General features: G+C 66.4%; 1 protein-coding gene across 1 annotated transcript; it reads right to left on the minus strand.

Annotated features, from left to right (window-relative positions):
- Positions 1-1,795: 1,795 nt before the first annotated feature.
- On the minus strand, positions 1,796-10,990 carry SLC12A9 (solute carrier family 12 member 9). Its single transcript, XM_086468014.1, has 13 exons — positions 10,804-10,990; positions 8,310-8,444; positions 8,000-8,137; positions 7,473-7,772; positions 7,150-7,257; positions 6,924-7,035; positions 6,656-6,813; positions 6,310-6,392; positions 5,862-5,986; positions 4,339-4,531; positions 4,008-4,182; positions 3,010-3,156; positions 1,796-2,640 (listed from the first exon to the last, which is right to left on the minus strand). The coding sequence occupies exons 1-13, from the start codon at positions 10,988-10,990 to the stop codon at positions 1,796-1,798; spliced, it is 2,706 nt and encodes a 901-aa protein (XP_086324140.1).
- Between the last annotated feature and the right edge of the window lie 4,139 nt (positions 10,991-15,129).

Consider the following 15,129-nt stretch of genomic DNA (forward strand, 5'->3'; position numbering starts at 1 on the left):
TGGGTGTGCCCCCCTGTCAGCCCCGTGCCCGCCCCCCGGTGCGCCTGCAGGGGTGGCAAGGGCACACACGTCCGTGCAACGCTGCGTGGGCATCTCCAAGTGGGACAGCAACCCCCTGTGGGCAGCCAGGTGGGCTCCCCGTGTGTGCCCAGGCACACGCAGCCCAGGGGCGATGAATGGCGTTTGGGGGTGCCCATGCACGTGCAATGCTGCACCCCCTGTACAACACCATGGGGGGCCTCTATGCCCCCAATCCAGAGGCCGGTACACCCCCAGCCTCAGGTCCCCAGCTGCAGTGGAGCTGGTGCCTGGCATGGCCAAGGTTAACTCTGCTGGAGCCCGTCGGCACGGTGCGGGGAAGCTTTAATTTAATGAAGTGTGAGGCTTTTTATGGGCTTTTAATTACGTGGTGATAATTAACATTATAGGCCGCCGGGTCCCGCTGGTGCCCGGCTGGCCTGTGCCAGCTCCCGCCTGTTTGTAAATAAACCCCGCAGGCCATGCGGTGCCCATTCCAGGGCACCCACCTCCTGCAGTGGGGACCAAAGCCAGCCCCAGCCCCCTGCCCAGCCACTGGGGTGGGGACTGAGCACAAATTCAAGCACCCACTGCAAAATGTGGGGAGCCAGCCCCCCCCGCCCCCCATTTTTTCCCCCCAGCAGCACCCAGGCATGTAGGTTTTTCCAGCCCTCCGGCTGAGCAGAGCTGCCAGCTGACAGTGCCAGGCTTGGCAATAGTGGGCACAGGCAGCAATGCCACGCTTGTCCCCACCACTGGAGCCCAGCCTGGCCTGGAGCAGCCCCCCCATGCCAGGGCTAATAGGAAGCGATCCATCAGGCAGCACCCGGGCACGCTGCCCAGGCACCCGATGGATTTATCACCCAGCACCCAGGCAATTTCCTGCCCTCCTCTAATCAATAATGGGGGGGGGGGGGGGGGGGGCAGGGGGCAATACCAGCTCCCCCATGCAGGTCATGATGGGCAGTACCCCATGAGACAGGTCCCAGAGCAAGGCCAGAGGACCTGGGTGCGCAGGCAAGGCCAGCATCACCCCCTTCTCCCCCCACCCCAGGACCAGAAGCTCAGACCCCATGGTGGGGGGGGCCTACAGATTAAAGTACCTTGGTGCACCCCCCACCCAGCAGCACCGGGGATGCTGAACAAGATCTAGGGTGCCATAGTCCACAGCCACTAGGGCCAGCACCCAGCTGCTTTCCCCCTCGCCACCCCCAGCCTCACGCAGGGAACCCAAGCGTCCGGGCTCCCCTCCCCCACTCCTTCCCATTTAATTTTTCCTAATGAAAGGCAGGGAAGATGGCGGGGAGCCGGGGCACCAAGGTCGAGGCTGCCTTTAATCAATCCCCGCTGCTGGCTGGGTGCCCGGAAGAGCCAGCAGAGGAGAGGCTGGGGGCTGTGGAAGGGGGGAAGCATGGGGAGAAAGGGTGTGGGGTGCGACCAAGGGGCTCCCAGCAGCCAACTGGGACACCCAGTGCTTGGCAACCCCTAGGACTCCGCTATCCCCAACTACCACCCCAAAGAAAAGGCACCGTGAATGCACCGCGCGGCCCGGCCAGCACTAGGGCTGTGCCTGGATCCTGCCAGGGCAGCTTTCACCCTCTGCAGGAGACACTCCCCAAAAAACAACCCACCCCACCCTGCAGCCAGTGTGGGGCACTGACCCCTCCCTGCCCATCGGGGTAGGGACAGCGGGGCTGGGGACAGCCCCAGGCTCAGGCTGCTAAAGGCACTGGGCGAAGGAGGGTGCAGGGAGGCGGGGGGGGACACGGGGGGTGACCTAGAGCTGGGTGCTGGTGACGGCACTCACCCCGTGCACCAGCACGGTGGGGCCCAGCCCGCGGGTGAGCAGCTCCAGCTGGTGCAGGTAGAGCGGGTAGAGGCTGGTGTCGGCCGGTGGCCGCGGCAAGTAGAGGAAGCGCACGGCCGGCGCGGGGCTCTGCTCCAAGACGAGTTTGTTGGCTGCACAGACGTACTCATCCGACACTTGGGTGGCGTTGGCCGGGAAGTTCACAGCCCCTTCGTCCTCTTCTTCCTCCTCCCCAGCAGGCGCTGGCCCCCCTGGGGGTCCCCGCGGGGTTTGCCAGTGCAGGCGGGTGACGGCGTCCCAGGGCACCAGCTGGATCTGGGCCTGGATGCGCAAGTCCTTGAGGAGCTGGCGCAGCTTCTCCTCCTGGGCATGGGGCATGGCGCCCGCCTCCACGCAGAGGAAGAGGCGCAGGCGGGCCCGGCGCCAGGCCCGCGCCATGTTGAGGACACAGGCCATCTGCAGCAGGAAGAGGCTGCAGGTGTCGGCGTAGCGGGCACTGTCGGGCCGCAGCAGGTTGACGGGCCAGACGTGGATGGCGGGCGGGGGGCTGGCAGCCCGCCGCAGCTCCCAGGCCTTGTCCAGGCTCTCCAGCTGCCTGGCCAGCAGGACGTTGCGAAGCATCTTCAGGGCGTCAGCCACGATGCCCACGTACTCCCGGGCTGACAGCAGTTTGGGGGCGGCGGGTGCCCGCAGAGGGGGGAAGCCCAGGGGGGTCTCCTCGCGAGTGCTGGTGAAGGCGGGGTGCCGGGCTAGACCGTCCTGCGGTGCCGTGTCATCATAGAAGCCCAGCACCAGGGTGTTGGGGCGCATCCCGCCTGCCAGAGAGACCGCATCAGCCTGGCTGAGCAGAGGCGGAGGGCCCCACCAGCCCTTCTGGCATTGCAGGTGCCAACAAGCACCAGCTGGTCTTTGGCATTGCTCACTCTGGCGATTCCAAACCCCTCGGCTTCACACACCCAGATGCCTCCATGACCCAACTTGGCTTTGGCACTGCCCACACCGGGTGCTTCCAACCCCCTTGGCATTGCCCATCCAGGTGCCTTCAAGCCCCTCAACATCGCCTCCAAGCCCCAATTTGGCTCGGGCATCACCCATCCAGATGCCTCCAAACCCCCTGGCACTTCTCACCCCGCAGGGGCAGTGGGGGTAGACCCTCACCCATGCCCAGTCCTGGTGCCACTCACCAAGGCCAGAGGTGAAGAGGAGCTGCCGGACACCGTGTCGCACAGAGGGCGCAAGGGTGAGGCTGACGAAGGCCTTGACATTCAGCTTGTCCACCAAGCTCAGCCACGAGTCCTGCTGGGGCTGCAGCGGGTCCGAGGGCAGCATGTCTGGGCGGGGAGCAAGAACAGCATCAGGGGGTCAGGTACCCCACACCAGCAGCTCACCCTGGTGTCCCTGCAGCACCTCCCCTGCAAAACCAGTGCCAACCCCTGTGCCCATCCCAGCATCCACGAGACGGGGAGGGTGGAAGCAGATGCTTCCAGCCAGAGATAAGAAATTATACATAAATATATAAAAAATACCCAGGCAGCCCCATCCCCCTCCCCAATTTCAGACCATTAGTCACCATGGCAACAGCGGGGGGGGGGGGGGGGGGCGCAGCCCATGCATCCACTGGGGCATGGATGGGGATGGCCATGGCACGTGCCAAGGAGCACATGTGTGCAAGCCAACGCACACCAGCGTGTAAACACAACTGACGCACATGGACGCACAGCAGCAGGCACGAGGTGAGAGTGGACACAGGCACACCCATGTGCAAGGCTGTGCCAAAGCGTGTGTCCACACCTGTGCTGGGTGGGCGCAGGCATTGACCTGTGCAACGGGACCATGCCGCACAGGGGCCCAGAGGAGCCTGGGTGGCATGTGCCATGTGTGCACGCCAGCACCAACACATGCAGGATCCCCATGTGCACATGCAGGGATGAATACTTGAGCACACGCATGTGCAAGCTTGTGTGCACAGGAGACAGGGGATAGACATGAGCCACCGACGTCCCCCACACCAAGCCAAGCCCAGGGTGCCACCCATGTACCCAAAATGCTGACATTCCCTCATTGTGCCCACCCCACCCAGCTGGGAGCTGGGCAGCGGCATCACTCCAAGGACTCCAGGAGACCCCTGGCACTACAGCGAGGGGCGCAGGCCACCAGCGCCGGGGACAGTGCAGACCCTCACCCAAGTCCTGCAGCTCAACATGGCCCAGGACGTAGAGGCCACTCTTCTTGAGGTCATTGACGAAGTCAATGAGGCGGGCGCTGCCCCGCGGGTTCTGCACCATCAGCAGCATCTGCGGGCGCCAGAACTTGACGTGGTCCTTCCGAACGTCCAGCATCAGCAAGTACTTCCGCACCTGGAGGGAGGGAGGACAGCAGGTGAGGAACGAAGGTTCTTTTAACAAACCACCCATAGGGATGCCAGCCCCAAGGACTCAGATCGCCCAGGACAGAGCTGCCACAGGGACACCAGCTCTCCACCCCATGAGGGGACAACAGAGGACAGAACTCACCTGGTGGAAGATGAGGGCCTGGCTAATGTAGCCCCAGGTGCTGCTGGGCGAGAGGTAGTGCAGGGCGAGGAGGAGGAGGAGGAGGAAGCCCAGGCTTGCCGAGGCTGACACGGGGCTGATGAGGAACATCATGACGCAGCAGCCCGCAATGCCCAGCAGGCACGTGTGCCAGGTGAAGTACCGGAAGGTGGGCCTGGAGCAGGGAGAAGGGGACACTCGCTAGAGCACAGTTCCCATGCCAGCTGCAGGGCAGGCATGGCAAGGGGGGGCTGTGCCAAGGTGCTACAGCCAAGCCACCCCCAGTGAACCCCACTGTGCCATCCCTGGGCATGTCGGGCACCCGAGATGCCTGTGGGAGAAGGCACAGAGGGGAGACGGTACCTCCCAGGGCACTGGGCAGCCTCTTGCTCCAGCCCCTGGTAAAGAGGGGTATAATGATGCTTATGGGGCTGGAACTGCCTTGGCACACCCGAGGGGCCAGGTAGTGCCAGGCAGCATGTGGCAGCGCCAGCGGCCATGGTGCCTGCTCAGCCTGGTGCAGGGAGGCAGAAGCTGTTATTTTCTCTAATTGTTGTTTTTCCTGAAAGGTAATTAAAATCCTTTTCCGCTGCGCTTGATGGAGACCTCAGTGTGGGGAGGAGGGCGCACCAGATGTGGGGCGGGCAAGGGGACTGTCACCACCCACCCCAGCAGCCACCCACCAGGCACCAATCCTGCCCGATCCCTGCCTGGCCAAGGAAGCAGCGGGGGGGCAAACTCCAGCCTCGCACAGACACCCATGGAAACGGGGCACTCTGGAGGACCCCTGGACAGTGCCACTCAGCCCTGCTTGGGCACCGCCTCTGTCCCACCTGGGGGACTCTCCCTGGAGGCACAGCACCCTGCACCGAGGGCAGCCGACATTGCCCAGGAGGGAGATCAGGCTCCCCCCAGTCACCCTGCCATGCTCTCCTCACTCCCCGTCCCAGATTTGGGCAGCCCTGTCAGGTCAGCCTCATGCCAGGGTACCCCATGCCCTGCGCCCCAGGCTGGGGTTGCCTGCCATGCACAATCCTCCTTCCTGGAAGATCTTTTCTCTTCCCCTCCCACCCAGGATCCCCCTCCCTTCCCCTTCTCCGTTAGTTTAATTAGCACTAATGGAAAGTGGGCTCCATCACCGCTTGGCGAGCTGCCCGGGGGATGCCGGGCGGGCACAGGCTATAAATTACCTCCGGAAAGCCTAAGGGGAGGGGGTGGGTGGTACCCAGTGGTGCTGGATTTATCTGTACCCGCTCAGCAAAGCGCTGCCAGGGCATGGGAACTGTGCCAAGCCAGTGCCATGCTGAGACCTGTCCCCTTGTCCCTCCCCAGGGACGGAGGTGTCTCTGGCCCCGCTAATGCCCAGGAGAGGGGTGCTCAGCATCTCTGCCCCACGGAGGAGCAGTAGGCTCAGGGATGGCAAGGGAACTGCAGACAGACAGATGGACGGATGGTCGCTTGCCCAGCATCTCAGCGCAGCCTCCCTCCCTTGTGCCAACAGGTACCTGAAGTTGGGGGCCGATGCCCACTCCAGTGCCAGGCAGGCCAGGTTGACGGTGGCGTAAACCAGGAGGAAGAAGGTGGTCACAACCCCCGCAATGGTATTGAGCTTCCCAGAGAAGAGCACCAGCTGCAGAGAGCACAGGGGGACACAGGGTAAACACACCCCGAGATGGCACCCGTGGCACGTGCCTGAACCATCCATGCCGAGCTTGGGGCAAGCCACAGCGGTGTGCCAGGAAAGGGCATGGGCACTGCCACACAGGCAGGAATCCCTACCCCTTGCTGTGATTTATCCTTCATTTATGGGCTCAGGGAGGGAAGGGCACAGCTACAGCAGGACATCCAGGGCAGGGGCACTGGGGGACGTGCCAAGCTCTACAACGCCCAGTCCAGGTGCCAACCCACCTCCACCCAGCAAGGCTGGGAAGGGAGCATCACTGGCAAACTCACCTGCACCACCAGCCAGGAGAGGATCACTGCCATTACTGGGTTCCCGCTGGCAGATGTCTTCTTGGCCAGTGCCAGCGCCCGGCCTGTGGGCAGAGGGGGGAGGTTGGGCTGGGACATCCCAGCAGGCACCAAGAGGCTCGGCCACCAGCCAGGAGTCCTGTCCCCACTCTGGGTGCTGGGGTGGGGGCAAACACCAGGGCATGCAGGTGTCCCAACTGGGCACACACCAACCACAAAGCATCACCCCCACACCAGGAAGGGGGTTCCCTGGTGCCAGGGCTGGTCCCTGGCAGGGACAACATGTTGGGTGGGCTCTGGCAGGTGTCAGTGCACTCCGGGCACTCACCAAAGAGATCATCCCGGGCCAGGGCATAGAGGATGCGGGATGCCCCAATAAGGTTGCTCATGGCTGCGGAGAGAGTGGCAGCGTAGATGCCCACGGTGACCAGGGGTGGGAAGATACTGATGTCACGCAAGAAGCCGTAGTCTTTCTGCAGGAGGGTCCTGGAGAGGGACACGGACATGCTGGCACCTGCCTTGGCTCAGGCCAGCACACGCCGGCACCAGGCACACCCTGGCACCGATGGCCCTGGCAAGGAGACGGGTGGCTGTACCTGTTGCAGGTGGCACACATGAGGAAAGCCAGCAGGTTGTAGACGAGGTAGGTGAAGAGCACGGCGGAGATGGTGCCCCGCGGGATGGAGTAGCTTGGGCGCTTCAGGTCCCCTGCGGGCAGGAGTGGGCAGCAGCAGTGCCCACAGGCACAGCACCCCCTTGCTCTCCTCTGGCCTCAGCTCCTGCTCCCAGTGCCACCCAGCCCAACACCCCTCCTGCCCATACCTGACATGTTGGAGCCTGCCATGATGCCAGTGCAGCCGTTGAACATCACCGCGAAGACGGAGCTGAAGCTCATCATCTGCCCAGTGGTGTAGTCCACCTCGTACCCACCTGTAGGACACAGGGGCACAGCCTGTCTGGGACAGCATAGCCCCACCATATACCCTCTCCTTGATGCCCCCATACACAAACCATGGGAGAAACCAACCCATGGCACCAGCTGCATTCCCACAAGCTCCCCCCACCCTCCAGCGAGCCCCTGCTGATGTGGAGGGGCCAGTGCCACAGCGGGTACAGCGGGCAGTGTGGGGAGAGCCTCTCCTCACCTCCCAGGTTCTCTCGCAGGGTGGTGAGGGAGAAGCCAGTGAAGGATCCGTTCTCCGTCTCCGAGCCATTGAAGTACGGCAGGCGGATGGGCACCCCAATGGGCCGCATGGCAAAGAAGCTGATGAGTACGGTGCCCAGGACACCCGCGACGATGAGGAAGATGAGGAAGGTGGCCTTGGCATAGATGGAGGCACCCACGAGGCACACAACGAGGCAGAGGGCCAGCAGCACGGTGCCGTAGAGCAGCTCATACCAGTAGCTCTGGGGCAGGACGTGGACGCCTGTGCCCACTTTTTGCCCTGGGAAGAGACAAGCCAGTATCAGTAGGGCTCAGAGGGAACATCACTGGGAGCTGAGAGCCACCAGCATTGTGCCAGGCATGACGGGCACCAACTCACTGGCCAGAGGGGTGGGTAAGCTGTGCTGGCTATGCTGGGCATGGTGCTTGGCATGCCTGGCAGGGCACTAGGGCTGCTCGGGTAAGGGACGCCTGCTATCCCCTGCCACCACACACGGGGGTACTCACCAGGTGGGATCCCAAAGCTGTCCACCACTGCCTCCACCAGCCCCAGCACATAGAGGGCACTGCCACACACATTGGCCAGGAAAAACATGATCCCAATGCTGCCCCCAAACTCTGGGCCCAGGGCACGGCTGATCATATCTTGCTCAAGTCAAAGGAAGATGTCAGCAACCCAAACCACCACTGCGTGCCCTCATCCCTCCCTCCCAGACCAAGGGGGTCCCAGGCCCAGCATGGCACCCCAAGGTCATTGGGTGGTCACCCGATTTTGGCCCTCGTGCCTTGCCCCAGCAGCACCCACAGCAAAGGATACAGTAGGCTCCTCCGGCATCCAGCGCCCCGTTGGTGGCAATGGCGCACACGGACAGCACTGTCATGCCGATGATGAAGTATGCCACTGCGAACATGATCAGGGCTTGATACAATCCGGCATGGCCCACAACGAACCCTGGTGAGGATGGGGGAGAGGCCAGCATGCCCGTTAGGTGGGCACGGACCACTGCCAGCACAGGGTCCTCAGCCACGGCCACTGCTCAGAGCTCGCAGACTGCTCCCATCCCTGTGCCCACAGCTCCCCCCAGACATGCCACCCTCTTTCCTACCAGGGTGAGGATGTCCCCATCCCAGGGTGCTGCCACCTCCCACCCGCAGCAGCACCCAGGGCCAGCCCAGCTGGTGCCCCCCACTTCAGGGCATCTCCATCCTCCTGGCGTGCCAGGACCAGGCCTGGGCGCACCCTGGGCACAGCTCAGAGGGGCACACCCAAAAAGCAAATAAACAGGGCAGGGGTTCTGCTGCCCACCCAGCCCCAGGGCACTGCTGGGAGGGTTGCCAGGACCCCCAAGCCCTGCTGCCACCCTCAGCAGGCAGAGGCTGCCTTGCACCCCAGCTCCGGCACCGGGAGCTGATGGGCTCCCCAGGGGGGTTCGCGTTGCCGCCGCAAAGCAGGAAGCAAAAGCAGCCCCGGGGTGTCCCTGCCAGCCTGGGCACCGCTCCCTGGTGTGTGTGTGTGTCTCTGTGTGTGTGTGTGTGTCTGTGTGTGTCCCACCGCGGGGACAAGGCACCCAGAGCCACCCGCGGCCCAGCCCGGGGTGACGGAGGCGAGGGCAGGAAGGGGCTGCCCGCGGGCGCAGGGCAATGCCCTATCTCAGCCGCAGGCCAGGCCGCAGCCATGCCTGCGGGCAGCGAGGGGGGTGCCGGGGCACCGGCATTGCCAGGAGCCCTCGGGGAGACAGGCTGGGTTTGGGGGCACCCCCTGCGATCCCTGGAAGGCCAGAGGGTGCCCAAGCATCAAAAGCGGAGATGGGGGGGGGGGGATGTGAGGGAAATAAAGGGGTGCCCCGAAAGCAGTGTGGGGGTAAGCAGGAGGGGCTGCTCACCCTGGAAATCGGGGGGGGGGGGGTGTTTGAGGCGGGGGGGTGGAAGCGGGGGGCGGCTGGGGGAAGCCACTGCCCCCCCCGCCCCGCGGTGGGACGGTTCCTCTTCCCGGCAGCTGCCCTCCCCCTCCGCCCCGCACTTCCCTTCCAGCCCCGCGGCCCCCCCGGTGGAACGCACCCCCGGGCGGGGGCCGGGGCAGGCGGGGGGACCCCGGTGGCCGCTGGTGGTTGGCGGGGGCGGTCAGAGCCTGCCCGAGGACCACAAGCAGGGGAGCGGGAAGGGGGTGAGTGACGGCAGGGGAGAGCTGCGCCCACAGCTCGCAACTCGGGGAGGTCCCCAGGCAGGGGAAGGGGCTCAAGGCGCCCCCCAAGGCCTACTGGCCCCCCCCCCCGGGCACGCAGCCAACTCCCACCCTGGGCTTTCCGTGGGCGGAAAGTGAAAGAGGAAAAGCCTTCCCTGGTCCCGGACAAGGCCAGAAGCTTCCTGCCCCGGGCAGAAATAGGGCATGTCCTCATCCCCCAGCACCCCCCAAAGGGCTGCCACGTCCTTCAGTCTGTGCCCAGTTTGCCCCTCTAGTTTTCCCAGGTTGCCCAGTAATAGACTCAAAACTCAAACTGGGAGCAGACTGGGACCCAATCTATGCCCTTTGAACAGCGGCAGGGTGGGGGACAGCTGGCTGTCTGATGGGGGACACCAGGGTCCTGCCCCTGGGACACCATGTGGGATTTGGGAGAGAACTGGGCTGCTGTACTGGGGTGCTGCAGCCCAGCACTGGAGGATGGCTGGGGAGCAGTGGAGTACCAGCCCTGGGACTGGGGGATGGGGGGACACAAGGGCACTGGAATCCCATTTAGGGAAAGCACAGGAGTCCTGCCTCAGGGGCACTAGGGCTTCAGATAGGGGTCCTTTATTAGGGGCACTGAGGTCCCCAAGTGGGTACCCATCCTGTGGGTAAGCAGGAGCCCTGGGCCCCCAGGCCCAACTGGAGGGGTCAGGAGGGGACATGCAGTACTGGGACCCTAGCCTGGGGGAGAACTGAGAGAGCACTGGGATTCCAGATTGGGGGGGTCGGGTGAGGGCATCGGGACTCCATACTCGGGGGCTCAGGAGAGGGCACTGGGAGGATACTGGGGACCTGGACTCGGGGAGCTCGGGGGGAGCACTGGAACGTCAGACCTGGGAAGCTGGTGGGGGAGCACCGGGAGGGCAAACGGAAGACACTGGGGCTCCAGACTGGGGAGCTCGGGGTGAGAACAGGGGCTCTGGACACGGGGGGCTCCAGAGCGGGGGGCCGCGGGAGGACAGGAGCCCCGGGATGACACGGGGCCCGGACTGGGGGTACCATGCAGAGCTGGTGAGTCTCGGGGGGCACTGGGCCGCGGACGGGGCGGGGAGGGGGCGGGTGGGCCCCAGGGGGCGGCGGCACTCACCGAGGCGCAGGAAGAGGACGACGCTGAACATGGAGAGCAGCGTGGGCACCACGACGCCCAGGAAGGTGGGCAGCTTGCGGGGGAGGGCGGCGGCGGTGGCCCGGCCGCGTTCCCGGCCCCGCTCCTCCTCGCCCGAGCCGCCGCACAGGCGGTACGTGAGGAGCGCGCTCCGCTCCGAGCTCGCCATGGCCTGGCACGGCCCCGGACCCCGCCGGCCCCGAAACCCGCCCGGCCCCGGCCCCGGCCCCTGCCGGTCCCGCCCGCCGACCCGGTCCCGACCCGCCGAGCCCCGCCCCCGTCACCGCCCCTCCCATATGACCACGCCCATGACCCACCAGATAGGCCACGCCTTCCGAACCGCCCCCACCGGATAGACCACGCCCCCACCCCTTGGGTAGGGCCCGCCCCCTGGCCAGCCCAACCATCTAGGCCCCGCCCCAACTTGTCATCTAGCCACGCCCCTTTGTTGGCACCGCCCACAGCCCCCGACCCATACCCCACCCTTACCACGGCCCCCCGGCCCCAAATGTACCCCCATAGTGAGTCCCCCCGCCGGGCCCCCCAGCCCCAGCGATGTCCCGCCCCAACACCCCCACAGTGAACCCCCATCCCCATCGTCACCCCACACCCCGCATCGCCCAACCCCCGGCCTTCCCCACCCCTGGTGCCCGGCACTGCCCCCCCCCCCCCCCCCCCATCCCGAGACTCCCCTCATCCCTCCCGGCATCCCAAAACCAGTCCCTGTGCCCCTCCACCGCCACACGCCCCCTACCCCTGACGCCCCCCAAGCGGCTAGCACCCCAATACCGACCCCGGCACCCCCAAGCTGCCCCCGCGCATCCCCAGGGACCCCGGTACTGCTCCCCCAATCCCCGGTGCCCGCTCTCCGCGCCCCCCCGCCGGTGCTGGCCGGGCTCGGCTGCCCGCGCCAATTACCGGACAATCGGGGCCCCCGGGGCCGCCGTGTCGTGCCGTGTCCCCCCCCCTCCGCCCCCGCAGGAGCTGGGATCTGCCCGGGCCCCGGGGTCCCACTGCCGCGAGCGCCTCGCCAATTAGGTTAATGGGGTTGGCACCGGCACCGGGGCCGGGAGGGACGGGGCGGGGGGGGGGACGGACGACGACACCGAGCGAACCCCACGCCGGCTTTGGGCACCCGCGGTCCACCGAGCGTGGGGTTGAGCCCCACACCGCCAGCCCGTGACACGAATGGGGGGGGGGGATCCGTGCGGGGACACCGGGGCCGAGCGCGACACCGCTCCCCGGTGCTCCCCCCCGCCCCTGTCCCCGCCGTCCCCCGTGGGGCGGAGGCGCAGCGTGCCCCCGCGGTGTCCCCGCGGCCGAGGTGGGAGCCCGGCGGGGACGGGGCTTTCATCTGCGGCGGGCCTGTCGCCGTGCCAGCCGCGGGCAGCGCCGCGCCTTTGATGTGCCACTGAAGCGGCATTGTCCGCGCCCCGCTGGCACCATCGGGGCCGGGGGGGGCCGGGGGGGGGGGGGGGGGGCGCGGCACGGCCGGGGCTGCGTGCACGGAGGCGCCCCTGCCCCTAATAGGGACGGGTACACCCACCTCTCCCCGACACCTAAAGGGGATGGGGACGCGGGCACCTCCTGCAACCTAATGGGGACAGAGAGCGGGGCGTGGGCAGCCCGTTAAGGAGGAGAGAGGCGGGGATGTGGGCACCCCCTGTCCCCCAATGGATATGGGGACACGAGCACCCCCTGCCTCTAACGAGGACAGAGTCTGGACACAGGCACCCACTCCTGCCCCCTAAGAGGGACTGAGATGGGGGCACGGGCAGCCCCGAATGGATGTGAGGACCCGGGTACTCCTGTCCCCTAACAGGGACAGAGGGAACGGGGACCCCCCGTGCCCCAAAGAGGTGATGGGGATGTGGCCGCACCCCGCTCCGCCGAAGGAGCTGAAGGCGGGCCCATGGGCACAGCAGGTGGTAATGGGGGCAGGAGGGTGCCGTGGGTACCCCAAAAGTGTGGGGACAACGACAAGCCGAGTTGCAGGCGCGGGACACACACACACATCTCTCCCGCTGGCCGGGAGCGTATAGCCCCCACGCCCCCCCATCCCTGGGGCCAAAGCTGCCCCCCGGCCCCGGGCACGCTGCCCGATCGCTGCCTGCCGCTCCCGAAAAGGAAGAAAAAAGGCCGCCGGCGACCCGCCCCACCTGCTCTCCCCCCCTCCCCCCCCCCGCGGCATCCCCTCGGGGCGCGTCCGTCCGTCCATCCGTCCGTCCGTCCGTTTCCCCGCACCCCAGGCGAGGAACGGCCTTAGTGCGGACATGGGGTGCTTGAGGGGGTCCCCGAGGGCAACCGGTGCTCAGCATGGGGCTGCAGTGCCCCTGCACCGGGCGGCCCGTTCAGCCAGGGTTGGGCTGGCACAGAGACAAGGACCCTCCTTCCATGTCCCCCCACCTCCTCGTCCCCAGACCCCCCCCCTCTCCCCCCCCCCAATGTCCGCCCTGCCGCTCCCGGCCCGCTGCCCGCCTTTGAAGCCCCCGGCAGGTCTCCCACGCCCGGCCCGGGCCCCCCGCGTCCCGCAACCGCCGGTGCGTTCCCACCCGCCCGCTGTCCGCCCCCCCACCCCCCCGCCGCGCCCCCCGCCCGGGGCCCGCAGGAGGGAGGGTGGCGCGGCCGGGGCTTGGCGTGAAAATGATCAAGGGCCGCGGGCAGCGCCGGAGCGCAGCGCCCGTCTGATGCTGCCCGCCCGGAGGCCCCGTCGAACAAAGGCGGCATTGAGGCCCCGGCTGCGCCCCCCCCGCGCCCCCCGCCCCGAGCTGGCATCTTGGCGCGACATTAATGAACTCGCCTGTTTGTGCTCCCCCGGCCCCTCTCTCCTCCCACCTCCCGGGGGGCACCGTATATATCCATCCCTCCTCGCCCGCCTCGGGCATTTCGGGGGTTCCCCCCTCCTGCCCCCCTTTGCCCGCCCGGGGATGGAGCGAGGAGGGAAGAGGACGCGGGGCGCTCTCTTCGGGGTCCGCCTGGTCGCCCCCATGCTGCTGCTGCTGCTGCCGCTTCTGCAGCTGGCGGGGGGGGGGCCCCTTGGCCAGGGGCTGTACCCCATGCCGGCCGGTGTCCTGCAAGGTCAGTGGGGCACGGGGATGGGGGCATCTTTGCGGGAGGGTTTGGCTGTGGACGGGGCGGCTGTAGGAGCCAGAACTCCCGGGTTCGCCCTCAGGAAGGGGGGGGAAGCGCAAGCAGGATGCCCAGGTCCCTGGCAAAGCCCCCCCATGCCTGTGCTGCCTGGACTGGGTAGCAAACGCTGCCCGTGACACTCGGGGACACGGGGATTGCAGGGAGTGGTGTGGTCCACATCCTGTGGCCTCCAGCCCTCCCTCCTGTCCTGGGTAACCATGCCAGCCCCAGGGGACCCTCTGCCAGGGCAAGGCCAGGAGGAGGGCACCTGTGGGTGGGTGCAGGTGGGCACAGGTACGGGCACACGAGGGGATGCGTATACAGGACAAGCACAAGACTGCATGCACATGGGCACAAGCAGGGACATGCAGACGTGGGCACACAGACCCTGGCACACACAAGGTGCGTGCATGTGAACGCAGGTGGGCTCACGGTGACACCCCTGCCCAGGCTCACGCCCTGCTCCACGCCCATGTTGGCACATGTGTGTTCACAGGGTCTCCATGTGCAGCAGGCACACAGAGGCCCCGGCAAACACCCTCCATGTGCCCATGTGCCAGCCCCACCAGGCAGGTGACAGTCATGCTTGTCACCCTAGACAATGCCAGTGGGTGACAGGTCGTGTCCAGCCTGACTCCCACAGTGAACATATTGGGCCATGGGCACTGGGCGGACTGGGGGCACCTCGTGGCGGCGGTGGGGGGCAGTGGTGGGGACACTGTGGGTCTGAGCACCCTGCGTGTGCCCGGCAGCGCTGTCGAGCCGGGGGACGCTGGTGCTGGAGGCAGCGCTGAGGAGCGCGCTGCTGGCCCTGGAGCGGGCGCTGGCCGAGCAGCAGCGGCAGCAGGGCGCCTGCGGGCTCTGTGCCCCCTGCCTCTTCCCCCCCTGCGCCAACCTCACCCACCACTGCCCACGTGAGTCACTGCCCCTTAACCCCCATGGCCCCATCTCCAGGAGACCCTACCCACGCAGAGCCCAGGGTCCCCACCCAAACACTGCCCAGGGCCCCTATCCAAATGCTGCCCGGGGTCCCTATCAAAATACCTTCTCATGCCTGGAGACCCTACCCAAATACTGCTTTGGGTCTCTGCCAAAGCACCACCCCATCTCCTAGAAACCCTACCTCAAGACCCTACCCAAACAGTACCCCCGCTATAGTCTCTACCCTATAAGCTTTAC

This window comes from Leptosomus discolor, chromosome 7 (assembly GCF_034619465.1).
Source record: "Leptosomus discolor isolate bLepDis1 chromosome 7, bLepDis1.hap2, whole genome shotgun sequence".
Classification (NCBI taxonomy): domain Eukaryota; kingdom Metazoa; phylum Chordata; class Aves; order Leptosomiformes; family Leptosomidae; genus Leptosomus; species Leptosomus discolor.